The following is a 27,779-nucleotide window of genomic DNA, read 5'->3' as shown; positions in this document are numbered from 1 at the left end:
ATAAAGTTTTATTCACCCAATCTTTACACTTCAAAAACGCAAGGAGCCTCGCCAGGCCTCTCCTTGCTTGGTTCCCATTAACTGCTCAAAGCCGCAGGCGTCATTATGACATTTCATTATGAGCATCAGCATTTAGTGAACCCAGACATGTTCAACCCCGTTACCCATTCTAAGCCCCCACATCGCTGATAGTTCCCTTCCTGTGTCTGCACGTCTTTCTTCATGTCACACATGTGAGGGGAAACGTGATTCCTGTCTCTGTGACAACTGACGTAATTTGGTTCTTGTTTGGGAGTGAATGAAACTGCTGTGTCTACACAGCACACTTCCTTTGTTGGGCCTTTATCTGCTGAATGTCCAGGACATTTCTGTCTTTTGGTTACTGTAGCAGAGCCTCAGGAAACACGTGCACGCAGGTTTCTTCATAGTGAGCTGTCTTTGCTCTCTGGAATCTGGACCGAGAAGCGGTCCAGTTGGATCATGTTCAGGCTCAAGTTTTGGGTTCTTCAGGAGCCTCCATGCTGATTTCCACAGTGGCTGCATTGGCTTACATTCCCACAGCTGTGTGTAAGGGTCACGCTCCCACACGGACGCACTCCCACACCTTTGTTCCCTCACTAACAGTTGTTGGGTTTGGGGTTTATTTATTTATTTTTTTAATCCTGTGTGTGTGTGGTGTCTTTTGTTTTTTGGGACGAAGTTTCTCTGTATAGCCCTGGCTGTCCTAGAACCAGCTCTGCAGAGCAGGCTGGTTACGAACTCTCAGAGATCCGCCTACCTGGGCCCTCGGAGTACTGGGGTCAAAGGCATATGTCACCACCGCCTGGATGTTTCTATTGTTTTTGTTTATTTGTTTGAAACTTGAGGTCAGCAATCTGATGTGGGGTGAGATGGCGCCTCAGTCTAGCTGTTATTTGCATTCTTCTTGAGGCTGGCAATGGCCAACGTTTCGTTTGCGCCTCTTGGCAGCCAGTCCATTTTATTTTGTGTGACTAATCACATGTATGGCTTTTCCTCGCTCCCTTCTTAGAGAATAAGCATTTCCTGTCACTTCCATGTGCCCACCAAACTGGCACACAGTGGGTCTTCAGTTGGCATTTTCTTTTTTTTTAATTTTTCTTTTTTTTTATTAATTACACTTTATTCACTTTGTATTCCCCCATAAGTCCCTCCCTCCTCCCCTGCTAATCCCACCCTCCCTCCCCCTTCTTCACGCATGCCCCTCCCCAAGTCCACTGATAGGGGAGGTCCCCTTCTCCTTCCTTCAAATCTTAGTCTATCAGATCTCATCAGACAGTGTTGCCTTGACCTGCAGACTGGAGCAGGGGCCCAGAGGCTGACCCCTGAGGTGAGGCTCTGTAACTTTGTAAGGAGCCTTGGCCTTTCTACTCATTTCTAAGGTGAGAGAGTCTTGGTCCTCATGCCTAGCTGAGGACAATCCCTGTCTTAAATGGGTTATTTTCTGGCTGCCTCTCTCAACATCCAGTCAAGTTTCAGGACTTCTCTGGTACACTGTATCTTCTCCTCTCTCTTACTTCCCAAAGGGGACCTCATCTCCAGTCCCAGGTGGTTCCTCAAAACCATGAAACTAACTTCAAATAATGACAGAACTGTGTCAGAGCCCCAGTCAGAAGCTCCTGCCATATAGGCAGCTTTAACATTCCTTACCCGGTCTCTGGCCAACCCTCAAATCTACAAGTTTCCTCATCTGCCAAGGTCAGAGACTCGCCCAGTCCCGATTCTGGAACAGGCCTGCCCTGCCTCCGGCCGCTTTCCTCCTCTGCAGGACTTTCCCTGCTGGGTAGAGAGCTGCACTCACCACAGCCCCTCCACAGATGGGTGCAGAGGTTTAGGCTTGCCACACTCTGCCTTTCTATCCTGTCATTCCCACCCAGCCAAGGAAAACGAAATCGTACGGTATTGTGTGTGTGGTCACATGTGAAGTAAATGCCACATGACTTCAACAATTGTGTCGTAGCTCAATAGAAGCAGATTCTTGGATACAGGTAGTCATGTTTTCAGAGTGCTCTACTGTTTGTGTTTCTGCAGCTGATGAGGACGGCGAAGACAGCATTGAGAGGGCGTGTGACACCCTGCTCATGTGCATTGTCACCGTGCTGAACCAGGGCCTCAGGAACGGCGGTGGCGTTGGGGATGTGCTCAGACGGCCCTCGAAAGATGTGAGCAGGACAGGGTCTGCTTAGAAGACACGGTTCTTCCCTTCCCTCCTTCCCTCTGTCCCTCCCTTCTTGTCTTCCCTCTGTTCTTTCCCTCCTGTCCCTCAAACTCCCTCCCTCTCTCCCTCAGTCCCTCCCTCCCCCTCTCCCTCCCTTTACTCCTATTTTAGGGACTGAACCTACCACCACAACCCAGCGCTCTTTTTGTCTTTTTAGCTTTGGGATGTGAGTCTCAGTAAGTTGCCCAAGGTTGCCTTGAAGTTGTCCTGCCTCAGCCTCCCTGAGTGGCTGGGATGGCAGGCCCCCAGCCCAGGCCCGGTTTATTTCTTGTTGCCCTGCTTACCAGCATTTAGACTGCTATGGTTTAGAGTGTCAGGGCTCCAGTGTCCTTTGACTATAAGGTGTAGCAGTGGTTGGGAGACCAGTTAATTGCACAGTGAGAGAGAGTGTGGAGACTCAGGGGAACTGACAGCCTCTGACGTCAGTTGGGCTCGGGTCTGAGCTGCGCACTGTTGCAGCAACAGAATCCTGGCATAAACTCCGTAGGTACTGACTTAATCACTGCAGCTCAGCCGCCCGTGGCCTAGAGCTCCCGGGGGAAGGGGTCTTCCCAGGACGAACCTCCATTATTTACCATGATGAGGACAAAGTGTGGATGGGCTAACAGGGTTTCATAGAACTGAACGCTGAGGCACCAGGCTGGCAGCACAGTTTCCTTCTGCAGCTGGCCTGTTGTGTAATGTCCGGCGTCTCGCTAATAGTCTCAGCTCCCTTGTATTAAACAGCTGGATCCCGTGGTCGCTAATGTGCCTTAATGTTGCAGACCTAATGGAATACACGTGAGCTGTGTGTACCTGACCTTGTGAAAACAAGGAAGGGAGTGCTACGGAAGTTGAGATGTCACAGGCTTTCCTCAGCTGGCGTGGCTTGGGTCTGGCTCCCTTTCGTCTAGGACGGACCTACGGGACTGTTCTCGATGCTGTGCCCAGTGCCCAAATGAAGCAAATTAAGGAAAGAAGGGCTCGTTTTAGCTCCCACTTCCTCGGGATCATCCTGCCATTCTGAGGAAGGCACAGGACTTTAGGTAGTGGCAGCGTAGTGGGGGCTGGGAAGCCGTCTGGCAAGGGCGTGCTTCCACCCTTGCAGAGAAGCAGAGAGTGAGCAGGGAGGGTCTGCTCGATAAGGCCTCAAGGCCCACGTGGCCGACCCTGCTGACCCGCTAACCCCAGTGGCTCTCACCCTCCCCAAACAGCACCACCAGATGAGAACTGAGCGTACGAAGATGTGAGCCTGCCCACGTCCACGCCACAGCAGGCCCACTGTGAGAAGTGTGTCACTAGTGAAAGCACAGGAGAACATGAGAAAGCCCTTTCCCGAGTGGGGAAAATGTGCCAGCCCCAGAAAAACGGAACAGTTCTGAGAGCCGGCCTGAGCCAGTCTCCCTTAGCTGGAGGGAAATGAGGACAGAAAGCAGTTTCTTCTCTAGCGGGGGCTACTGTTTGTTTCCTTGGAGGACAGCTGTTGGGTACCCACGTTGTGCCAGACAGCGTGCTAACTGACAGCCGTGACCCGTGTGTGTTCTGTGTGTGTTTTACACTTCTGCTGCAGGAGCCCTTGTTTGCTGCGCGCGTGGTTTATGACCTCCTCTTCTTCTTCATCGTCATCATCATTGTTCTCAACCTGATCTTTGGCGTGATCATCGACACCTTTGCCGACCTCAGGAGTGAGAAACAGAAGAAGGAAGAAATTCTCAAGACAACCTGCTTCATCTGTGGTAGGTCCCCCCGACACACCCCGTGATCCGACAGGAGATGGGTGAAGTCTCCCCAGGTGCTAAGATGATGGCGGACAGGCTGTTCTCCTGGGAGGACGGATGAGGATGGTTTTCATGTTCATGCTTGGGGAAAAATTATCTTAATGTGAAGGCTGGATAAAATTCAGGTTACATAATGTTGCAGGAGAGTGGCATCTCTGCCTCTATAAATAGAGGGAAGAGTCACACTCAGACTCTGTCATTTCTGCAGTTTGTACAGTGCTCTGACCGTGGAGTGTGCTGCCAGATGCCGGGAGGTTCCACCAACTGGCAAATGGGTTTTTAATCACAATAGCATATTGAGTGTATTACAGAGCGACTTTTCCTTTGCTAGAATCCAAAGATTCTGTTCATTGGCATGACCATTTTAGACTAGGCGTTCTGCTAGCTACACACATAGACATCATGTAACATGTGTAGCCCAGAACACACAAATACCATAGATCACACCACATACACCTACCATATGCCTACCACAACACCCCCAGGCCCACAGGCTGCACACACACCATGTATACTGCATGTGTGCTTACACACCTTCTTCTTCTGCCAACCTCACCTCTCAGGCTGAGCCAGCTTTCTCCCAGTCTCGCTACCTATCAGCCCTCTCTGGCTTCTCTTGCACCGTAGTCCTATCTGGAAACCCCAGACTCCATTTCCTCTTTGGCTGACCACACCTCTAGTTACCTTCACCTTCCTTTCCCCCTTCACTGTTGTGTCACACTGTCTAACTTATACTAGGCCTCAGCAAAGCCTGCTCTCTCTCAGCCTCAGATCTTCTTGCCTGTCCTGTTCTTCTCCGTGGCTCTTCCAAGCTTTTTCGTCATTCCTCCAGCTGGGGTATACTTGGGGATAATGTATAACAAACAATACACATGCCTGAGGGAGGATTGTGCATTAGCCATGGTCTGTTTCAGGATTCATGATCTGTGTGTGTGCGCACGCGCGCGCACGCAGCAACAGCCAGCATGTTTCCTCGGCAGAGGGCGCAGGGCTGGCGGGCACAGGAGAGGGCATTACTTAGTTGCTGAAGTGGGTGGAAGCAGAGAGGCCAGGACCAGAGGTGGCATGGAAACAGTATCAGCCTAGCAAGGGCCTTGTCACCGTGTGTCACTATGAGCAGATATCGCAGCTTTAATGGAGGAGGGGTCTCTTAGGTTCTGGTTCAGAGGTTTAGGCCACTGTGACAGGAATGAGAGCCACCCCAGACAAGCAAGAGGGCTGCTTGTCTGCATGCTGGCTGCCCAGGAAGCAGAGTCAAGCCACAAACCCCAACAGCTATTGCCCTATCTGGTCTCCTTCCACAAGGCCTACGGTGTTGCTGGTGTGAGCCTCAGCTCAGGCCATGAGGACAGCTCTCCGTGCTGCTTAGACTCCATCCTGGAGTGGGAGGGGAAGCAAGGGGCTACTGCAGTAGCTCTGAGGAGCCCTTCCCTGGGGCCTGGCCTGAAGCCAGACAGGAGGCTATCACCACAGCCCAGATGCTAAGCAACAAAGACTAGACTCCAACAGTTAACATCTTTTTAATGTATTTTTAATTTATGCATATGTGTGTTTAGCTTGTAAGTGTGTATGGCACCAGAGGCCAGAGTTGTAGATGGTTGTGAGCAACTGTGTGGGTACTGGGAACCAGACCCCAGTCCTCCACAAGAGCAGCGAGTACCTTAACCACTGAGCCATCTCTCCATCTCCAGAACCTTAAATCCTAATGTGGGGAGAGAGATGAAAGGTAGCCGGTGCCTGGGAGGTTGGTATGTGTGAGGGGGAGAGGGTAGGGATACACCAAGTTTAACCTGGGGTGTACTGGACTTGAGGTGCATCCCTGCGTGAGTCAGTGTAACTTCTCTGCCGACTGTGGCAGGCAGCCCCCAGACACAGATTATCGTACAGTCTGGAGCATGAAGTAAGGCTGCCCTGCCAGAGGCAGGAAAAGGGATGTGTGTGCAAGAGCAGCATTCATGCAGAGGCAGGAGAGGGCGCGGGTGAGGAGGGTGCGGGTGAGGAGGGCGTGGGTGAGGAGGGCGCGGGTGAGGAGGGCGCGAGGAAGCTGGAGGAGATGGCAAAGACACTCCAGACTGCCGCTGCAGCACTCTTGGCCATGCCTTTGCTCTGAGGCCAAGCAGGACAGATGGGTGCTGGCCCCGAGAGGGCTCCATGCACTTCTGGCGCCACGGATTCCCATCTGTGCACGGTGATTCCCTGAGAAGCCCTCTCCCTGGAGGTTTGGGCATACTGGCCACAATCCTGGAAAAGGAGTGGACAAGCCAAGCCTTGCAGAGATAAGCATGGTGGACTCCAAGAGCCTAGTGGAAATCCACGCCGAGTGGTTCTGAGCACAGATCCAGGGGGAGAATATTCTCCTGAGTCTGTGTCATGGCACCATGACACCTGTGCGTGGGAGTGAAGGTGGAAGTGCTTGAGGAGTTCCTCAAGTCCTGTGCATTCTGACGGACTCCTCAAGTCTTCTTTATAAGGTGGCATAACTGTAAAGAGAGCCTGCCTCCGTTGCTCAACAGGAAGGGAAGCAAGTATCTGAAGTTGGCCTTGTTTCTATGTCTTCGTGGCTGGAGATACCCCCTCTCTTCCTCCTCTTCTTCCTTCTTCCCCTCGTCTTCCTCCCTCCCTCACCCTCTCTCTTTTGTTCATGTATACACATATACACACATGTGTATACATAAATGTATATACATATGTACACATATGTATATATGTATACATACATACACACACACATTTATGATCGACTCTGGCAGAACAAGGCAGGTCAGCATGAATGGAAGACCCCTGTCCTGTCCTTCGGTTTTGTCAGGATGCTTCGGTGGTTTAGACAGAGCAGGTCGCCCAGAGCTGAGCACGGATTTGCTGGAAGAATCTCCTGTGCACATCTAGGCGGGATGAGGGAAAGTGAGGTCAAGGCGATAAAACCAAAGAGGTGTCGCGCTACCACTCCGGAGTTTGGAGAGGAAATATGTCTGGGACCTGAAGGAGTGCTTCTTCAGCCCTGGGAGTGAAGCAGACCCCGTGCCTTTGGGGGTGGGGGTGGACCCACACGGTCATTTTTCTCTTCTCTGTGTGAAATGTATTGGTGTTTTCACTTCTTCACCGTGAATTGTTCTGTAGTGCTCTCCTTCCTGTCATTTCTTGGCAGCTTTCAGCCGCCCAAAGGACAGTCTTTTCCGTCTGTGTCTGGCTTGCACAGATGTCCTGTTCTTTGACCCTGGCCCACAGCGTCCTAACACACTGCTCTTCCACACCCGTGTAGCACTTTTGCCGGGTACACGGCACCAGCACCACACTCACCGGGCTTCTTCCTTTGCTTCTTTTAAAATTTATTCCTTATATATATCCCGATTGAAGCCCCTCCTTCTGGCCCCCAGTCCCATCCTCCCTCCCTCTTTCCCCATCCCCTTTCCCTAGTCCCCTGAAAGGAGGAGTTCTCCTTTTCCTCTGCCATCTGACCTTAGCTTGTCAAGTCTCATCAGGACTGCCTGGATCCTCTTCCTCTGTGGCCTGGCAAGGCCACTTCACCAGGGGGAAGCATGGAGGGGACCCCCTGCTCAGATGTAGCCCATGGCAGCTCAGTCTCCATGTGGGTCCCCAAGTAAGGGGAGCAGGGGTTGCCTCTGTTAGGAACTCGGTTGCCTGCCCTTTGATCACCTCCTCGACTTCTGTGTGTTTCCTGGACCAGGAAGCTGGCACAGTATCCCAGCAGCACGCAGACCCAGCCCAAACCCTGAGTCCTGTGTCTCCCCTCCCCCTCCCCTGCTTCAGCTCCAGATTCTGGCTGGCATTGCAGGTAGATCGCCTTCGAGAGGCAGGGCTGGAAGTTCTCCCTCAGGTCAGCATCTGTCTTTTCCCAGCCACCCTGAGCTAATAGATCCGTTTGCACGGGTTCCTACCACATCCTGCTGTGAGTGCTCACAGCCACACCTGGCCTGCTCAGTGCCAGCTTTTCCACACTCGCTTAGTGCAAAGGCCATCAGTCCTCCAGTGCCATCCATAGCCGGAATGTTCCTGTTTTCCTCGCAGTAAGACACCTCCCTCACAATCTGGGCTTCTTCCCCTCTCTCCTCTTCTCCTCCTCCTTTCTTTAGTGCGTTTGTCTCCATCTTTCTCTCATTTATGTTTCAAATCCCAGTCCAAGTGTGTCCCTTAGGTTCACATTCTGGACTGTTCACAGTGGCAGGAGAATGTTCTGGTTGAAACGCCAAAACACATGTGAGTTGTAGGACTGCAGCCCATCTCTGAGGCCCTAACACTAGGACTCATGACCTTTTCAGCCTCACTCAGGGTCAACACTGTACTCCTGCACCACTGTCGTCACACCGTGCTCTGCCGTGTCCATTTGCCTCTGCTCAGAGCCACGTACCCTCATTGTGCAGAAAGCGTGTTTACTCCGTGGGCAGGTAGACCTGACTTCCAGCCCACACACCCTGACTATGCAGCCTCGGCTTCTTACCCCGAGCTGCTCCTGAGTGTCTGCCCCATGTTTGCGCTGTGGTGGCTGTAACCCAGAGCCTGTTTATAAGATTCTCCAGCCCTGTGCACAGGTGAGGCTCAGCCCTCGCAGAAGCTGCCTGCTCTTCTTTAGGAGAGGCAGGCCCATGCTTAACCATCTTTATGCTTCCATGTTACATGTGGGGCCCGTCCATCAGCATTTGCTAAGGAATGACTGGCCAGTAAGTCAGCCCCAGACATGTCCCTGGGCTCACATGGCTTCTCGGCTACACAAGGAAAGTAAGGCGGGTCAACACTGGGTTGATGGCCTTCACATCAAAATCCAGATGAGGCTAGGGAGACAGCGCAGGAAAGTGCCTGCCACACAAGCGTAAAACGTGAACTCAGGCGCCCAGCACACACACAGAAAGCTGGTCACACCAGAGTGAACCTCTAATCCTACGTAGGAGGCAGAGGCAGGAGTGCTGGGGCTGGCCGGCCGGGTGCCCAATACACAGTACACAGTACACAAGCAGGGTAGAAAGTGACTGAGGAAACCCTTGACGTCTCCCTCTGGCTGCACGTGGTGCGCACACACATGCCTGCGTGTAATGCGCGAGTGCACAAAAGAACCAGGTCTGACGATTACAGGTGGGCCCCGGTTTTCCACACCCTGGCTACTGCATGGTGGTGCGACCCTCCCTCAGGGAGATAGGTGATGTGTCCAGAAGCTCGGGGCGACAGCAGAGCAGCCACGTATGCACTGGTTTTCTGGAAGCTCCAGAAGACTGAGGGGTCATTTGGTAATTTAAGCTTAGAGTAAACCTAAACAATTTTTTTTATTACGACAAGTAGACTATCATAAAGTAGAGCAAATTAGTGCCCCTGTTTGAAGTAAGAACTTTGGTTGAGCACTTGCCTGCCAGGTGTGAAGGCCTGAGTTTGATTCCTTTTACCAAAAATTGTAAACTGCGCAAGAGAGCGCTGCCTCAGTGCAGGGACCATCTCAGTGCTGGGGAACATGCAGAAGAGAGCGCTGCCTCAGTGCTGGGACCATCTCAGTGCTGGGGAGCATGCAGAAGAGAGCGCTGCCTCAGTGCTGGGGAACATGGAGAAGAGAGCGCTGCCTCAGTGCTGGGGAGCATGCAGAAGAGAGCGCTGCCTCAGTGATGAACACACACAACTCGTCAGAGGCGAGACTCTGGTTCCCACTGTCCATGCGGCTGGCTTAGGAGCCTCTCTAACCCCAGCTCCGGGGATCCTCTGTGGGCATCTGCACACATGCTCACACACACACACACACACACACACACACACACACACACACAGAATGCAGAGGTCTGGATGACACGTCAGTTCCCGTGGTAAAGACAGAATATAGTGCCATGGTGGACGTTACCAGAAATATGTGACAGAGAATAGGAGTCATTCTTGATTTCTCTTTCTCATCAAATCCTGTCAGATGGCATGATTCTCGAGTTTTCACTCTAACGTTTGTCTTTAATCTCTCCCTTATTTATTCAGTTCTTCTGTCAAGTTTAGTTGTGTTCCCGTGGTTGTCTGGGTTCTGTGCAGGTGGCGTCCAAAGTCTAGTCTAGTAAGGTGAAGGCTGAGACAGACATAGGCTCAGGGTTGCAGGCACCGCCATCTGGTTGGTGTGGGAGCCGGTGGCCAAAGGCTGGACTGGGCAGAGAGGGTAGCCAGAGGTAGTTTTCCAAGAACACAGAGGCTTTGGAGGGTGAGAGGGGTCCACACCATGGTCATCGGCGCAGTCTGAGGATGGCCTCAGGTGCCTGCCCAGGGGACATCCTCATGGTTATCAGAGGTGGGAAGCGGGCCAAAGAATCAACTTTCCAGGGAGCTAAGTTGGACAAGCCCCCAGAAAGCCTGTGAATTTCTCTAGCAGGCAGCTAGATACGGAAAGTGAACTTGGGAGCAAAGGTCTGTCTGGTGGTAATGATGCAGGAACCCCCAGGGTGGTGACGCTTACCCTTGGGAGTTAATGTCACAGCAGAGAAAGCAAGAACCTGTGAGGATGAGGACATGACTCCTGCCGAGATTCTCCTCTGTGGTCCTGGCTCCTTGCCCTCTCCATCAGTCCCTTTTGCTGTCCCGTAAATTCTGCCCAAGGCCCACTGTTCTGAACCCGCTCCCCCCACCCAGAAGTCTGCAGCATGAAGGGAAATGACCCTCCTCACACTGCGCCTTCATCTTGCCATGGTGGCTTGTTTGCCTCTGTGGCTCTTCAGAGTCAGGAGTGGTTTGGGTCACTGCTGACTGATTCTTCTCCCACTGGAGTTGACTTGAATCCTTCTTGATCTGTTTCCTGGTGCTACCATATTGGATGGTAGCATATTTAAAGGCTTTGTGGCTGTCAGCACAGACAGGTGCTTTTCCAAGCATTTACCTCTTTTTCATTTGCTGATGTTACCGTCTAAGAGTCTGTAGAGCTGGGTACCTCCTTGAAGGCTGCCAGCATCTTGTCCTCCTTCATTCCCCCTTGGCCGCACAGGCTTCAGAACACTTCACAAGTTACCTGTTTCCACTACCGTGTGGTGGGTTAAACTACGCTAGGATCACCACGCTGATACGCCGTTACTCTGCAAACAGGAGGAGCTTGAGCTTCATTCTAGGGGATTTTACTTCAGTGCTTTTGTTGTTAACAGCTCTATTAAGATAATTCACGTACCTTACCACTCATGCACTTAATGTCCACAGTTCAGTGCCTTTAATGTACTCAGCATTGTGTATAAAACCTAAAGTTTCATTTTTGGACATATTTGCTGCCCCTTCCTGTAGCCTTCACCCACTGTATTCTCGGCAGCCTCCTATCACTGCGTGCCCTGGGCAGCCACTAATAAGCTCACAACCTTCCCGCCTTTGTCCGTTTTGAAGATTCAGTCAGGATAGCCAGTCTTTATGGCTGGCTCAGTACTTTCAAGGTTCCTTTTGTGCTGGTTACTTTTCTCAGGACTGTGACAGAATATGACATAAGCAGCCTGCGGGAGGAGAGGCTTCCCTTGGCTCACAGTTCCGGAGAAACAGTTCATCATGGCAGGGAGGTCTGGCCGTGGGGCTGGTGCTAAGAGTCCATGGTGGCCGGGGAAGGCTTTTGCCCATGTCTGGGGAGACTGAGCAGAGAAGGCAGCTGTGCTCACTGGCTTGCTCCTCTGCCGCTTTTCATCCATCCCAGAACTCCAGCCCGTGGGGTGGTGCCACAGTTAGGGTGCTGCTTTCCTCCTCAGCGAGTTCTCACCAGAGACAACCCCTCAACACACAAATGTGTGTCTCCGAGTGCCTGAGCCCCTTTTAGAATTTACTTTTAAATTTAGTTATGTGTGCATCTGTTTATGTGCCCTGTGTGAGAGCAGAAATCCTCAGAGGCCAGAAAAGGGTATCAGATCCCCTGGGATGGAGTTCCAGGCAGTTGTGAGCTGCCGTGCAGGTGCTGGGAACTGAATCTGGGTCTTCTGTGAGAGCTGTGAATGCTCTTAGCCACTGAGCCACCTCTGCAGCAGATTGGAAATCAAAATTAACCGTCAAGCTATGCGATACCACACATCAATACTTCAAGCCTTCCTGTTGCTCAGAATATTCTGTCAGATGCATGGACTTTGTACTCGTCACCACTGGGCCTTTGGGGTCTTCGGTGTGGGGGTCGTAGTGAGTGTACTGTGTGAGCATCCGTGTGCAGGCCTTCTGTGCACCTGGCATGGCCTCCTGAGTCCTGTTGTGCTGTGTGGACTCGGTGGCCTGTTTGACAGAGTTGCTGCCCTGTTTTACGTTTCTTTTAGCAGCATGACAGCTGAGTGTCTTCACATCCTTGCCCGGAGTGTTATTATCTGCCTTCCGTGGACGTTCATTTTACTACCGAATACTCTTAGCTCAGCCGATCTCTGTTTTATTAGCTGTCAGCTGTGTGTCAGACACTGCTGTAAACTATTCTGGCCACAACAAAGAGCAAAGGGAGGTAGCTCTAGTCAGAAAAACATGCGGTACACAGTAGATGTCCGGCCAGGCTGGGAGCACATGCCTGTAGTCCCTGCACCAGGGAACAGGGCCATCAGGACTCTCCATTGAGCCAGCTGGCTTTACGTGGCAAGTTCAAAGCCAGCCAGGGCTAAGCAGCAAGACTCTATCACCTGCTCCAAGCAAGTTTGAATCCAATTGAAAAGTTTGGAGCAGGAGAGAGAGTTCAGTGAGCAAGGTTCCAAGCCTGAGACCTGAGTTCTGCTCTCAGGAACCACATAAAAAGTCTGGCACAGCTGCACACAAGTTTGTGAGCCCCAGCCCCATGGGAGACAGGGGCATGAGCATCGCCGGGGCATGCTAGCTACCAGCTTATCTCCAGCTTCTGTGTGAGAACCTGTCTCGGGTGAATAGTTAAGAGAGTGACAGAGCAAGAGTTCTAACATCACACACACACACATACTCACACTCCCCCACACACATACACACACACACATACACTCACATATATACTCACATATGCACACAGACACACACACACATCGCACCATTTGTGTGGAATTCAGTTATCTGTCATCTATATTTTATCTGATAGTGATGTAAGCCCCTCTTACCAGCCATCGTGAGGGGCCAGAGCCAAGAAGAGTCATCACATTGTTCAGGTTCCCAGGAGTGGCTCAGCTCCCATGCCCAGGGGCCACAGGTGACCCAGGCAGGCCTGGGCAGCCAGTGGGACGACCCATGTGTAAGGGGAGGCAATAGCTTAGAGCAGAGCACCAGCGGAGGGTGGTCAGCGTAGGCGTGGGTGTGTGCTGAAGAAGCAAGGTCGACGCGGGTTGGGTATGGCCTTTGAGAGGCAGGAGGTTGTCAGGGGTGACTCCTAAACAGTGGAGTGGCCACTGAGAGAGGGAGGCTGGGGCCGGCGACACTGGTACTCACTGTGACATCATGCGAAACATGGTACAGTTGCCAGACAGCTGTGCTTTACTCCACTTTCATTTAAAAACATCCAAGTTGGGGAGGGGCATGCATAAAGAAGGGGGAGGGAAGGTGGGACCGGGAGGGGAGGAGGGAGGGGCTTATGGGGGGATACAAAGTGAATAAAGTGTAATTAATAAAATAAAATTAAAAAGAAAATCCAAAAACATAATTTCAAAAGTCAACCCATGACTGAGGACGTAGATTATAAAATGTATTTGTTTTGTGACGTCACGCCTGAGTGGCCTTCGGAACTCGGTTCAGGAGGGAGCAGCCAGGATTAGAACTCAGTTTCCTGCTCTCTTTTCCAATACCTGAACAGCAAAGGCAAACTCCTCCCAACACCCCATTCTCCATGACGGCAAGACTCAGTTTTCCATAAATGTTTCACTTTGATGAGCATCCCGGCTACAAGAGGAAAACCTGAGCACTTGGCTCCTTCCCACAGTTGCTGCAGGAGCTGGGAATGTGAGAGCAGGAAGCCTCAGTGAGGAAATGCCCCTATAAGACCGTGCTGTGGGCAAGCCTGCCGGACATTTTCCCAATTAGTGATCAGGGGGCAGGGCCCACCCCTGTGGGTGGAACCACCCCATGGCTAATGGTCCTGGGTTCTGTAAGAAGGCAGGCGAGGAGCGGTGGGGAAGCAAGCCAGTAGGCAGCCCCCTCCACAGCCTCTGCATCAGCTCCAGCCTCCAGGCTCCCGCCCCGACTTCCTCCAGTGATGGACTCCGATGTGGAAGTGTAAGCCGAATAAACCCTTTCCTGCCCAGCTTGGTTTTGGTCAGGCTGTTCTGTCACAGCAGTAAGGTTAACGTGTTTGGGGAGGATTGTAGAGGGACTTTGGGCGAGAAAAGCCAGTGTCGAGAGCTCAGTGGGGTGTTTTGTAGGTGTTTGGAAGACAAGAGGTTGAAGTCAATGTAGAAGATGGAGGCCTGGCTGGTGGAGTTTCAGAAGGAAGTTTAAAGACTAAGGGGCCATTTGTTGTTTTGAATTAAGATTCTGTGGTTCTGGTCAGCTGGAGCTAAAGAGTCAGTTGTAATTAATGGGAGATGAGTGCCATGGAAGTGAAACCTTTGCTTTGCTGAGACACTTGGTGCTGTCAGCTGGAGCTGAGATGTTAGCAGTGATAAGAGACCAGCATCGCCGAGGTGGAGTCTTCTGGGAAGTGTTTCCTGAGAGTCAGCACACAGAAGCTGTGTTCCAGAGGTGGCCGGGATTATACCTGTGTTGGCGGCTGAACTTGGTGGTGTATCACCCAGGTGCTGCTGATTTTAAGGCATAAATTATGGACTGATGGAAAGCAACTGAGGTGTGGCACTAGGCGAGGCCATGAAGGTGCTAGCAGCTGAAAGCTCAGGACTTGAAGGGGTCGTGCAAAGAAGCTGAGGCTTGACACCGTGAACAGAGCCCAGGAGAAGCTGTTGGTGAAAGGGCAGCTCAGCTGCAGAGAGACCCAGCATTTTGAAGTGACCCAAGACCTTGGAGGAGCCCAGAAGTTCATGTATGCGTCGGACGTTGAGTTATTTACACCGTTGAGTCTGGTTTTGCTTTGATCTGATTGTGACTGTGCCCTGGTTCTTCCCTCTTAAAGTAAGAAAGTGTTTAGCTCATTTTGATTTTAGAGCAGCCTGCCCATAGTTGAGAGACCTTGGAGTTTTTTCAAGGCTGAATTTTAAAGTGTCTGAATTTGTAAGGATGTGGGACTTTGTATTGTGGCGTTTATTTTATTTATTGTGTGGTTTGGGGCTGAACAAGAAAGACAAGGTTGTGACTTTACAGTGATATTTGTCCAGTTGGCAAGGATCAGTTGTGCTGGCTTGTTTTATGTCAACTTGACACAAGCTAGAGCTGTCCAAGAAGAGGGAACCTCGATTTAAAAAGGGTCTCCGTAAGCTGGGGCTGTGGGCGGCCTGCAGAGCATTTCCTTAGTTAGTGTTGGTGGGGAGGGCCCAGCCCATGGTAGGTGGTGCCACCCTGGTGATCTTGGTTTCCATAAACAAACAAACAAACAAACAGGGTGAGCAAGCCAGGAAGCAGCCCCCTCCATGGCCTCTGCTTCAGCTCCAGGTTCCTGTCCTACTGGAGTTCCTGTCTGAGCTCCTTCAGTGGTGGACCGTGGTGTGGAAGTCTAAGCTGAATGAACCCTTTCCTCCCCAACTTGCTTTTGGTCATGGTGTTTCCTCACGGCACTAGTAACTAGGACACCTGGGAACTGCAGTGGCCACCCTGTCCTCTACTTCCCCAGGGATTGTGGACCAGGAGTCCAGCGGAGAGTCCTTGCCCTGCTCCATGCCCAGTGGTTGTCCCTGAGTGAAGGCGTTTGCTGGGTGCAAGTGACCGAGACGTGGCTCAGCCGTTTTCCCATCACCCGAGGACATCAGAAGAAATCTGTTGTTGTTCTTTTCCCCTGCCATGATTAGCCAGTATTCTTTTTCTTTGTGTTCTTCTTTCTGTGTTTCTGTGTGTGCGGGCGTGTGGGGCGCACGTGAGCACCAGCCTGTGTGAGTGCAGGCATACACATGCCACCCTACATATTTGTGGAGATCAGAGGACAGCTTTGGAGTCATTCTCGCCTTCCAGCTTGTTTTGAGGCAGAGTCTCTCTTGTGTTTCTGATGCTGTGGGCTCCCAGGCAGTCCTCCTGTCTCTGCTCCCATCACACAGCAGTTGTGTGAGGGCTGCAGACACTCTCCTGAGCTGGACCTTTTGTGACTCCAGGAAACAAACTCTGATCGCCTGACTTATATGGCAAATGCTTTTGCCTCTTGAGCCATCTCCCAAGCCCAGCGCTTGTTCAACCCTCTCCATGAATTTGGTTATTGTCTCTTTCCGATGTACTTTTGGTTGATATGACTACCTTGAACATGACCTGCAACTCTGATCTCTGTAATAGAATTGCACATTTCCAAGGATCCTGGGCAGAAAAAAAAATAAATGTTGGTTGAGAACAAGTCTATAAACCACAGCCTCTTTTATCTGGAGGTTTTGTGCCTCGTTTTTAATTATGGCAACATTTTAAAGTGTACACTCTTCCAGAAAAGGGGTTTGCTGCCGTTTTTTGGTAATGGTATTGTTTGATCTCTATGCTAAGAAGTCCTGACTAAGGTGAAATCACAAACATCGTGTTTCCCGTGTCCTGCAGGCCTGGAGAGGGACAAGTTTGACAACAAGACAGTGTCCTTTGAGGAGCACATCAAGTCAGAACACAACATGTGGCATTACTTGTATTTCATCGTCCTGGTGAAGGTGAAGGACCCAACAGAATACACAGGACCTGAGAGCTACGTGGCTCAGATGATCATGGTGAGTGAGGCTGCCGTGGCCAGTCCTGATCCTCAGTCTGTGACCCCATCACAGCTCAGAGGCCTTCAGCCTCCATGTATCCATCACCCTCCTCTCAGGCAGGAGACCTTCTAGCTCTGGCTTTCTGTGAGCCTTTAAGTAGGCCTGTCAGTCGCTGGAGGATTTCCACATTGCTGATGTCATCTGCGTCTCCGTACACTGAGAGCATCCTGTCCGTCGCTGGAGGATTCCCGCATTGCTGGTGTCATCTGCGTCTCCGTACCCTGAGAGCACCCTGTCAGGGATTTTCTGTGTAGTGAAGAGCTTCCCATTGACGTCTCTAACCTCTGACCCCTAAACCCTGACCCCAAGCCTCCAGTCGTCACTGGAGCCCTTAGTTCCCAAATCTGGAACTTTCACATTTTCACACACACATTGTCAAGAGATTCCTTGAGTTTCCAAAATTAAGAATTCCGCAAGTCTTGTGTTTGGGAACACAGTTGTTCTCGGGGAAACTGGCAGGATAATGCTGGCTTCTGGCTTTAGAGGCCAGCTGACCAACCCTGGCTCAGTCCTAAGAGTAGTATTTAGTCAGCAGCTGTTGGGGAGAGAGAGGTAGAGTGAGGTAAGGAGGGGTTTAAGGAGAGAAAGGTAAGGAAGGGGGTTAACAAAAGTGTCTCTAGACCTGACCCTGAAAAAGAAAGACACAGTACTGGTCACAAGCCTGCCCATCCATCCATCCGTCCAATCAACCTTCATTTATCCATCTTCTATGCTTCCATCCATCTCTTATCTATATTTATCTATCGCCATCCATCTATCTACTCACCTATCATCTAATCCATCCACTAATCCACCCATTCATCCAATTTTTCTATTTCTCCATCTACTTATAAGCTATATATCTACCAATCCATCCATTTTCTATTTATCTATATATCTAGATGTCATCTGTCTGTCTATCTATCTATCTAATTCTGTATATCATCCATCTGTCCATCCATCTGGCTGTTGTCTTATTAAAAGTATAGGCTGACACAGTGTTGTTTTGCCTGCCTGTCAGTAGCTGCATGTCTCCAAAGGGCTGTGTATAAGTTGAGCTGTTTTCAGCATTTTTCAGACTTTCTTCATTCTGGACTTCTGATTATGGTTGTTTTCTCTGCATTCTTCCTTTGACATGGGCAGGCTCCAGTGTTGTGTCTGTTTCCCCACGTCTGCCTTTCACTCCTCTTCCTCTTTTAAATATCAGGGAAGGTAATCGGTGCCCCCAGGGATTCACTCTTGGCTGTGGTTACACATTCTGGATAGTGTTTGTGGGAAACATTTCCATCTACTGATTGGGAGAAAATGCATTTAAGGCACAGAACGTACAGATGTGACCTCATGGCTGTATTTTATCAATGTTTGAGTAAATTCATAATTTTGTGTTTATTTATATGAAAAAGATTCAGTTAATACAGTGCAAAAAAATGGTGCACCCCTCTACAGTGTGACCCAGAGCTCAGGTCTGAAGAACAACCAACTGAAAGAGCGTGTGCCAGGTCTGCCCAGTCATCTGATGACAGCCTGTAGAGGCCGTCTGATGTGGGAAGGTCCTGGGGAGTGACGCACAGGGCAGGACTGTGCAGAGGGGGTTTGTCTGCTGCAGCAGTGAGGTCCCACTCTCCCCCTCACAGGCGTTAGTTTGTGCTCACCATCAGTGTGACAAACAGCTGACAGACGTCGAAGGCGTGGTGTGTGTTTGTGAGCACGTGGGGATAGGGAGGCTGGAGGCATGTGGGCGTACGTGCACATGCGCACATGTAGAGGCCGGAGCTGGCATCGGGTACCCGTGTGCGTCACTCCCTGCCTTATGTTTGTTCTGAGACAGAGTCTCCCATCAATTCTAGATGGGGTGCTTTGGATGAGAATGGACCCCATAGGAACTGGAGAATCGTGAAGTTTTAGGGCACTGAGATGGATGGGAGTTTTGCTGAGGTGTCCTAGGGATTGTGAGTGAGTTGTGAACCTACCTCTCCCCCTCACTGCTGCCTTCTCCCCGACTCACCGGAGTGTGCTCAGGGACACGGCAGTGCACCTGGTAGACTGCTGCTGTCCATGCTCTTGTCACACGTGTTATTTTGAGACACGGTGGTCCTGGAACTCACAGCCTGCTTTCGCTCAAGCGCCAGGATTACAGGTCTGTGCAGCCGCCATTCTTGGCAAGGGTGAGGACTTCAGCACTTCTCAGTGAGCATTAAAGTGTCAGGCCAGCAGGGTGAGCAAAGGGAGGCAGTGGGAGGAAGAGATGGGCAGGGGCACGACTGGGACCCTCCTGCTTAGAGGCATGAGAAGAAGCAGGAGGTTCCAGGGGGCTGGGCTGCCAGTGTTGGAGTTCAACAAGCACAATAGCCAGGAGGCAGAGGCAGGCGTGAGCTCGGGGTTCTATGACGTGACGCCATCTCCTGCCTCGACAGTCCAATCCTTCTGGAGCGTCTTAGGACCTTAGTTCTTACTCTTGGTCCTGCCCATGCCTTCCCATGTCAGAGCCCTTTTCTAGAACATTCCAGGAGCGCTAAGAGCCCACAAGCTTAGGGCAACATGAAAAGTCCTGTTCTAGCTCTCTATCTCTGAGGTTTCTTCCCTGAATTTTAATAGACGTATTAGCTCAAGTCTGATGCAAATAAGGCAGGTCATGCGGAAGGTTGTTCATTTTGGAAAATTAACATCTGAATGATACTTACCCAAGTCAGAAACTGTTACTCCATGTTCTCGGGGGGAGGAGGGAGGGGCATGGTCCTGACCCTCCAGCAGAGAGCGTAGCACATACAGTTCACATTCAGATCACAACCAGCCCATAGTGCTTCTGGGGGTCACAATCAGAAAGCATGTTTGTGCTCCTCTGCTGGTGACAGTCTTTCTAAAATATTAATGAGAACTCGTCCGCCTTGTCTCTTCCTTAACTCGGGAAGCATGCATCTTAACAACCGTGCGTGGATATCTGAATTAGCACAAGCAGACACTTCAGGGAGATTGTTAGTGAAGGTGCCAGTAGCTCGAGGTTACACATGCACATCTCCTCCTGCCAAGCAGACCCTCCCCTGTGGTCAGAGGGTTGCCATTTTGTAGTAGCACTCACTGGGAACAGAAAACGAGGCGGGGAGGGACAGAGCCTCCGGGAACGCCAGGGTAGAGAAGCAGAATTCGGCAAGCCGGGTGAGCGTGGAAGAAAACGCCCACCTTCCTTGGTCACGGCCTTCGAGCACCATGAAGCTTGTTTGCTTTTCCTGTGACCTCAAGGATAATGTCTGAGCAGCAGCAGCAGCCAGAACAGAGATCATTAGAGAAATTGTGCAAGGCTTTTAGCTGCCCCCTAAGAAGCGGGGTGCATTCTCCTGCACACAGAGTCATCTGTGGAGATGCATTAGAGGGCTTTGGTGGTATTTGCTACTTAATTTCACAAACAGCCCAGACCAAACCAGCACTGCACATACAAGGCGGTCCCTGTATGTTCGGGGCATCTGTCTGTGTCCCTGTGCCCCAAAGGCACTGCTGTCCCCGGAACCTGTCAGAGGCCACTGCACAGTTCCCACTTCTAAGGCCCTGTGCTCATTCGCCTCTTCACTAACAATTACGTCCTGATCTTGACATTTTTGTTAGCACAGTAGTCTATTTTCACACACACACACACACACACACACGAATTGTAAGTGCTGTATCAGGGTGTATGGTGGCTCTCTGCTCTACACTACCAGGGTGGCTGATATCTGAACTAGGTATTTTAGAAGCAATTCAGTAGGTGCGCGTTAACCCAGCATGCTAGCAGCTGTCCTGAATGCCTGTGTGTACAGCTAAATAAGAAGTCGCCGTTTCCTCAGGGAAGTGTAAGGCATTTTCTGAGTGAATAACTAAAACAACAAGTAAATTAATGAATAATTTCTTTTCACCTCCAGTAGCTGGATATAATTTATAGAAACATGCACAGAACAGCTATTTCAAGGGGTTGAAGTTTGACTTTCTCGTCAGGAAAGCACTCTTCCCCTTCTTCAAAGCCAGAGGGTGAAGATGCAGCACAGGGCTGTGTCAACCACCACGTCTCTTAAAGTGGTCCCTCCCTGGCCATGTCCCTCCCCCCCTCACTCCCACTCCCACACTCCCACAGCGATGCCTCACTGTCTTAGCAGAGGAGCATGGGGGTGGGGCGGAATGGCTTGGGTTTTCAGTCTAAACCTGGCCTTAGGAAAGGAGCTACGACCCGAGAAAGAGGGCTGATGCGTGTCTCACCTCTGTGATAAAATACCCAAAGAGTAACTCGAGAGGGGAGGGGTGTGCTTGGCTCACAGGTCAGGGAGGATAGTTTATCGTGGGTGGCATGGCAGCGGGGAAATGGGAGGCCAAGGGCTCACGTCTTGGTGGGCAGGAAGCAGGGGGAGGTGAGCACGAGCACTCTGCTGCCGTTCGCCCTTTTCTCTTTATTCGGTATGGGACCCCCCCACCCATGAGGCACTGACACATCCAGGATGGGCCTTCCCTCCTCACGTAGTCCCGGTGCCGTCACGGGCACACCCAGGATTGTGTCTTCTAGGCATTCCTAAATCCAGTCACGCCAACGTGAGGCTGAGCCATCACAGTGGCACCAGCCTTCCCGTGAGCCATGAGAGAAAGCTAACTCCTCACCACCGCAGCCACACACGGAGCAGAAAGGACTTCCGAGGGCCGATTTCTGAGTCTGCACCTTGAAACATGTGTTTCTAAACCGTATTTCTGAGCAGTAGCCCCCAAGGGCAGGAATGTTTGTGTTGAGGGGGACAGCAAATTGTCTGAGATTTAGATGGCTTGCTTTCTTCAGTGCCATTTTCCAACTGGATTTCTTGCATTATTGTTATGTTATAATTATGAAATTATATGTTCTGATTCCATTCTTTTTAATCTACACTGATTATGTAATTGAGTCTAATGAAGCCAATTATGTAACTGCTTCACTGTTAACCAAAACCTATTTTAATCATTTGGGGCTTAATAAGACACTTTTAAAATGTTTTCATGGCAAGGCAAGCCAAAGGGGTCTTTGCAGTTCAAAACACAGAGCTTAGTCCCCGTGTGCCCTCAGGCGGCCACCATGGCTGTGCGTGCTGTGTCCTTCGCCCGAGGGGGATCTGCTTGAGTTCCTTACTGGGCTACACTGCCAGCTCGGGAGCCCTGTGCCTCGCTCCCGGGTGCTGCTTGGCACGCTGTGGAAGGGCCATGGGTTGAACATGCATGTTCATCCCTTTACGACCCCCGTGGCTGCTGCTGTAAACGGAATGCAGTGTGCGGCACTGTGGCCACTTCCCACTTGGTGGACCTTCACCCCAAGCCCTGCATTCCAATGCTAGACTGAGGGTAAAGGGACGTGGAGCAACGCCAGGGGCCTGGGCTGGGGGCAGGGGGCAGGGGGCAGGGGGCAAGGCCAGGAGTCAAGCGGCACCGGGGTACTCACTGATCAGAAACTGGTCAGGCAGCGGCTGGAAGCGAGGTAGGCACATGCTGTGCCTTTGCTCTTGGATTTGCCCATTGATGAAATATGTATAATGAGTGAGTCAGAACTTGGGACCCGGTGAACCAAGTAAACCCCAGAGGCCTCCTACTGGCTGTCCTGGGGAAGGCATTCACAGGGGGACACCTTTGGGTCAGGCTTAGGGGAAGGAGGAGAGCTTGAGATGGTGGGTAATTCAACAAGGTGTTCTGGGCTATTTCAGCAGTCACATATGTTAAACATTGTCCACAGGTGAGCAAAGCCCTGCTGAGGAACGGCAGTGCCGACTCAGTGAAATCACACATGCTGAAGACAGCACGGGCAGGTGACCTTGACTCTCCATCAAAGCTGTGTAACGGCGAAGGGGGCTCTGGCGGCGCTGCCCCATTACATGTCTGAGGAGGGCAAAGCGTAGCGGTGGCTTGCTTAGTGGAGCACAGGCAATCTGCAGAGGCGCTGTGCCCGTAAAGCGCCCCGCACAAGAACAGCCCATGCAGGGCCAGTGGCCGGGATCCCTGTGTAACACAGGAGCCCTGTTTCCTGGGAGCAAGCCAGCCCACCGCCCGCAGCACACCCAGCAGCACACGGGGCCCTGTGCAGAGCAGCGATCTTAAGAATTCAGTCTACCAGGAGTAGACCAGGCTGTGAGGCGGGAAGTCAGATGACAGCAGTGACAGGGACGCCTGAGAGGAATTCTAATGGGAAGAGAGAACTGGTTCCCGGCGGCTGCTGGCGAGGGAGGGCTCCCTGGGGAGACGGGGGCATCATGATGCAGCGGCTTGACCAGGATTGTCTGGGCAGCACTCTGCTCTGCACCATGAAAAATGCGAGAAAAGCATCCCCACCTCCCCCGATCTGCTCTGCAGATTCACAGCCTGGGAGAGGAAGGACAGACTTGCCAGTAGCCAGAGGCATCTTAAAAACATGTCACGGGCATGTTTTTAAGTTCCCGTGGAACTCGGCATGGAGCTCCTCCCTGGCCTCCCCACAGTCGGCCCCTGCCTTGCCAGGGTCATTGCACATGCCTGTTGTCAGGGCCGGCTCTATTTCGGCTCTCTTGATCTGGGTTTTCGATTTTTTTTTTTTTAGGAGATGCTCTGCCTTCCCCAGGCCAGAGCCTCGGCATTGTGAGCATTGTGCTGGCCTCACGCCCCCTAGCTCCTTCATGCCACCAGCATCTCCGTGGCGTTGCTTCCTTTCCTTTGGTCCTTACTGCCTGTCTCTCTCTGTCTCTCGTTCTCACCCCTCTGTATGTGTGTGTATGTATGTGTGTTGTTTTTCTAGACAAGGGCTTACTCTCTAGCCCAGGCTGGGCCCAAACTTACAATCCTCTTGCCCCAGCCTCCTGTGCACCAGGATTCTAGTTGTAAGCCACTGACACGGCTCCACCCTTGAGCATTCCTGTTAAGCTGTGTCTGATTGTACTCACCGGCTTCTGGCTTCTTCATTCACGGTCACTACACAAACCCCACGGGCACATTTACAGTGATGTTTTGTTGGTGCTGGTGTACAGTAGGCACTGGCAGAGATATACTAAACCAAATAAATGGGACGGGGGCTGCTGGAGCAGCGAGGGCAGAGCAGTGACTTTGGCACTGGGGAGCAGCAACAGAAGTACTGTGAGTGAAGTTGAGCCTTAAAAAATAAGGATTTGGACAGAAGGGACAGAGAGGAATATTGTCCAGGCAGGACATGTATTTTGAAGGGAAGAAGGGAAGGGATCCAAAAAAGTGTGTCTAAGCTTTCAGGGTTGTGCTTTCTCTCATTAGTTCATGTAATGGCACCTGTCACATGAAAACTGACAGTCATTCAAGGTGATCACTGACTAGGACTTGAAGCAGAGTCCAAACCACCATGCTTCCAAGGCCAGTGTCTGTGAGTCAGCTGAGGCCAGATACACCCACATGGACGTAGGAAGGGGCAAATGAAGTCAGAAGTGAAGGCACCCGGGGTGTGGCTTCAGAGTCTCGAAGCACCATCAAAAACATCTTGAAAATGCAACCTTGTTTTTCAGTGTCTGAGAGGTAGATGCACACAGCAGGCATGGCGGGGGCTTGCTGTGTTCCAGGCACCAGGTTGGACCCCCAGGGCTCAGCCCAGTGCTCTGAATTCAAGGGAAGCAAGGGAGACAGCAAGTGACTAAGAAAGCAGTGATGTTCCTCAGCAGAGGATGCCTCAGACCATGGTGGGGCCTGCTGCAAAGCTCAGACCCTGTGCAGGGAGGCTGCCTTCCCTTCCTCAGAACCTATGAAGGCCACACCTGGAGCTTGAAGAGACTTGAGAGGTCAGGTGGGGGCGGGGGAGAAGCCGCAGGTGTATCTGGGAAAAGAGCGAAGATAAGGAGGTCAGAAACCAGAGGGCAAAGAACTGGTGAGCTTGGGTCTTTATTGTACCCTGAAAGCCCTTCAGAGAGAGAACACCAAAGAGACAGGGCTGGGAGTACCTTAGAGAAAGCACACTCGGGGACAAGATGGGTAAAGGCGCTTCTCAGTGGGTGATGCTGTTTATTGCCAAGCCTGAAGACCAGTTCAGTTCCAAGGACCCACATTGTGAGAGAACTCACTCTTACATTTTTGTCCTCTGACCTACACACATGCACGAATACACACAAACACATGTGCACGTGCGCACACACACACACACACAGAATAAATACAATTTAAAAAAGAAAGAAAGCATATCCACAACCTGTAAGAAATGATGGGGCATCTTGGGAAATGAAAGAAAAGTCTAGGAAGTTTCCTTTTCCGGCAGAAGACTGAGAGCACACAGTGAGGAAGTGCGCAGTCGTGAAGGGTAGAGTGGGGCCTTGCTGAGCGTGGGGCCTTGCTGAGCATGGGGGCCTCGCTGAGCGTGGGGGCCTGTAGTTTTCTGTCTATGTACTTGTGGGTCTTGCACAGTAGAGGAAGGGTCAGAGGTCAGAGCTGTGGCAGTGAGCGGCGGTGGTCCCCTCAGGCTGGCGTCCTGTCCAAGCGCACAAAGCCTAAGGAGAAACTAAGGACATGAGTCTGGGTTCTGGATGGGAACTCAGAAATGAACTATTAGGGATTGCGTGGGAAATGTCCCTCTGGGGCTCCTGGGTTTGGACACTTGGTTCTGCCCCTGGCAGAGATGTTTGGAAAGGCTGTACAGCCTTATGGAGGCAGAGCCTTGATGGAGAAGGTGGGTCCCTGGGCCTTGAGTTGCTAGCCCAGACCTGGTTCTTGTCTGCTGTGTGGTTCCTGTCCTTAGCTGTGCAGTCCAGGCCATGTGGTTCTGTCTCCACAATGATACTGAGCTTGATCCTGCCTGGCCACAGCTACCGGGAGAGGACAGTGCGCATACGATCCACAAAGACGACAGTTTAGTCTTTTTCTTCAGTAGGGTTTCCAAGGAGTGTGACAAGTGGCCGCTGTGGAAAAGAGTCCTTAGCCAGGAGAGATGGCTCAGCAGTTAAGAGCACTCACTGCTGCTGGAGAGGACCCAGGTTCTATTCCCAGCACCCCCTGGTGGCTCACTCCTGTCATAACTAGTTTCATGGGATCCAGTGCCTCTGTTGGCACCAGAAACCATTCAGTTAACATATACAAACTTCCAGGCAAGCACTGGTACACATAAAATAAAAACAAATAGTAACCCCCCCATATTCATTATCTGATGATAAAAGTCACGGCACTCAAGCGTTCTTGGGGATTAAAGTCGCAGGTTTTGACAAGGCTCCAGGGAGGCTGTGTGGAGAGAGTGAGGAAGGGGTCGATAGCCCTTCAGAACACACTGATGACAGCAAGTATCTTGTATCTGCCACCAAGACTTCACTTAGAACTGAAAGGAGAAAGCTTTCTCTAAGAGAGTGTGACTGTCAGCAGCCAGTGAACCCAGATGTGGTCTGAGCAGTCATGGACACCCCCTAACAAGAAGGTTTGCTGTGAACGCGCCGCAGCCCCAGATGCTTGGAACAAATGCCCCAGGTTTGCTGAGCATACAGACCCCAGTCAGACCCCCGGTCCGTCGTTTTCAGCTTACAGAGGGACGCTCACGCCTCTCGTCCTCCTCACCACCATGAAAAGCTTTCTCCCTGCTGTGCCAAAGAAAATTCTCATTTCCCAGCTCGGGTCCTTACAGTAAGATCTTGTTGGCTTCTCGGTGGCTTTCTGGAATGCTAATGTCCACACTGTTAGGAATGATATGTTTTACTCAGAAACGCTGGCCTTCGTCCAGGGAGTGACAGATGCCGTCAAATGTGAGTTGTGGGAACAAGGGCGGCCTACGGTAAAGCCGCAGGTCCCCAGCTAATGGCTTTTGCGTGCCAGGCCAACCCAGCCACATTGTAAGCGACCAGTGAAGACAGCATTACTCTGAGCCGCTGCTTGGGTTAGGCGAGGTTGCCGGGTACGCTGAGTTCCATGGGGGTTTTGTACCGATTATATCTCTAAAAAATCTTGGGAAAATAAATGCTGAATTTTACAAAAGTGACTCAGCATTCGTATTTCAGAGCTGGGCCAAGGTAGGCTCTGATACTTTGCGATCTAGAGATGAGGGTGTTTTGAAATAATAGCACCTGAGATAGGCGAGCTCGGCTTTCTCGCTCTGTTTCCTCACCTCTACGTGATGAGTGTCCTATTTACTGAGATCCTGTGTGGCTTTCCACACACCTCGTGCCTCCTGAGGTGAGTGGTTCATGCAGATTGCACAAGGGCCTCAGCATTCCACTCCTACTGAGAAACTTGGCTTAGTTCATAGCAGGGCTAGATTTAAATGCTACTTTGCATATGCACAGCGTTCTTAAGCCTCAACGTAGGGCAGTCTGCCCTGGGGAGAGTACTTTCTCTGTGGGTATGCAGTGCTCCTGCCTTCCCGTCTTCACGGAGGTGGGCCTTGAGGTGGGCCAGAGCTGACAAGACAGGCGGGGCTTGTCATAGGATTTCGGGTTTAGAGCATAAGAGAGACCCCAAACATGGAGGCTTCATCCATGGATTAATGGTGAGTGTCGCCACCAGGGCAAAGGCTGGCCAGAGAGACCCCTGCTGTCTGATCCGAACTCATTCTTACACACGTGAACCTTTGTTAAACTGAAAGTCGGGAACTCTGTAAAAAAATGTTGCCAGGAACTGCTGCCCAGTAGAGCTGTCAGGGTCCTAGGACAGTTCTTATCACCATGGAATGAAATGGTGTAGAGTGTGCAGAGAGGACACGAAAAAGGCACGTCCTGAGAGGGAGCAGCCACCCTGAGGCTGAGGCTGTGCAAGGCAGTTCTGTCTGGCTGACACCTTCCCCTCGAGGGCGGGGAGCCGTCCTTGCTTTCCCGCTGTGTGATGGGAGCACTGTGGAAAATTAGTCCATCCTCCAGAACATGCCTCCTGTCAGCCACTCCCCTTTGTTGGGCCTTCCAACATGTGGGAAAGTTCCAGCGTGCATTTGCTTTAGAGATCACCCTCTGGCCCTCTGGTCTCCGCCTGCATCCGGTTTTCCTGTAGTTTTGAACTCTTCCATGGGCTTGTGGGAGCACTGATGAACCCTAAACATTCCTGACATAAATAAACAAAAGCCCCTAGCTCCTGAAAACCCAAGCTCAGAAGTAACCAGACCTATAGGTAGTTTACTTGCAGAGGCCTGGAGCTGTGCAAAGGAATAGCCCCCTGCGGTTTTCCTTC

The 27,779-nt window shown here is 51.4% G+C and overlaps 1 protein-coding gene across 6 annotated transcripts in view; it reads left to right on the top strand.

The window, feature by feature from the left end:
- Itpr2 (inositol 1,4,5-trisphosphate receptor type 2) overlaps window positions 1-27,779 on the top strand; it is a 323,374-nt gene that overhangs the window by 274,411 nt on the left and 21,184 nt on the right. For 3 of the 6 annotated variants that reach the window (XM_060384487.1, XM_060384484.1, XM_060384490.1), the window contains 3 exons: window positions 2,050-2,180; window positions 3,786-3,951; window positions 16,516-16,676. In XM_060384487.1, coding sequence (XP_060240470.1) covers window positions 2,050-2,180; window positions 3,786-3,951; window positions 16,516-16,676 — 458 coding nt within the window. Of the gene's footprint in view, window positions 1-2,049; window positions 2,181-3,785; window positions 3,952-16,515; window positions 16,677-16,774; window positions 18,040-25,991; window positions 26,575-27,779 lie in introns of those variants that run through there. The other 3 variants (XM_060384489.1, XM_060384488.1, XM_060384485.1) reach the window with 3 other exon arrangements.

This window comes from Meriones unguiculatus, chromosome 5 (genome assembly GCF_030254825.1).
Source record: "Meriones unguiculatus strain TT.TT164.6M chromosome 5, Bangor_MerUng_6.1, whole genome shotgun sequence".
Lineage (NCBI taxonomy): Eukaryota > Metazoa > Chordata > Mammalia > Rodentia > Muridae > Meriones > Meriones unguiculatus.
Note: the sequence above shows the minus strand (reverse complement) of the source record. Positions and strands in the feature narration are given on the sequence as shown.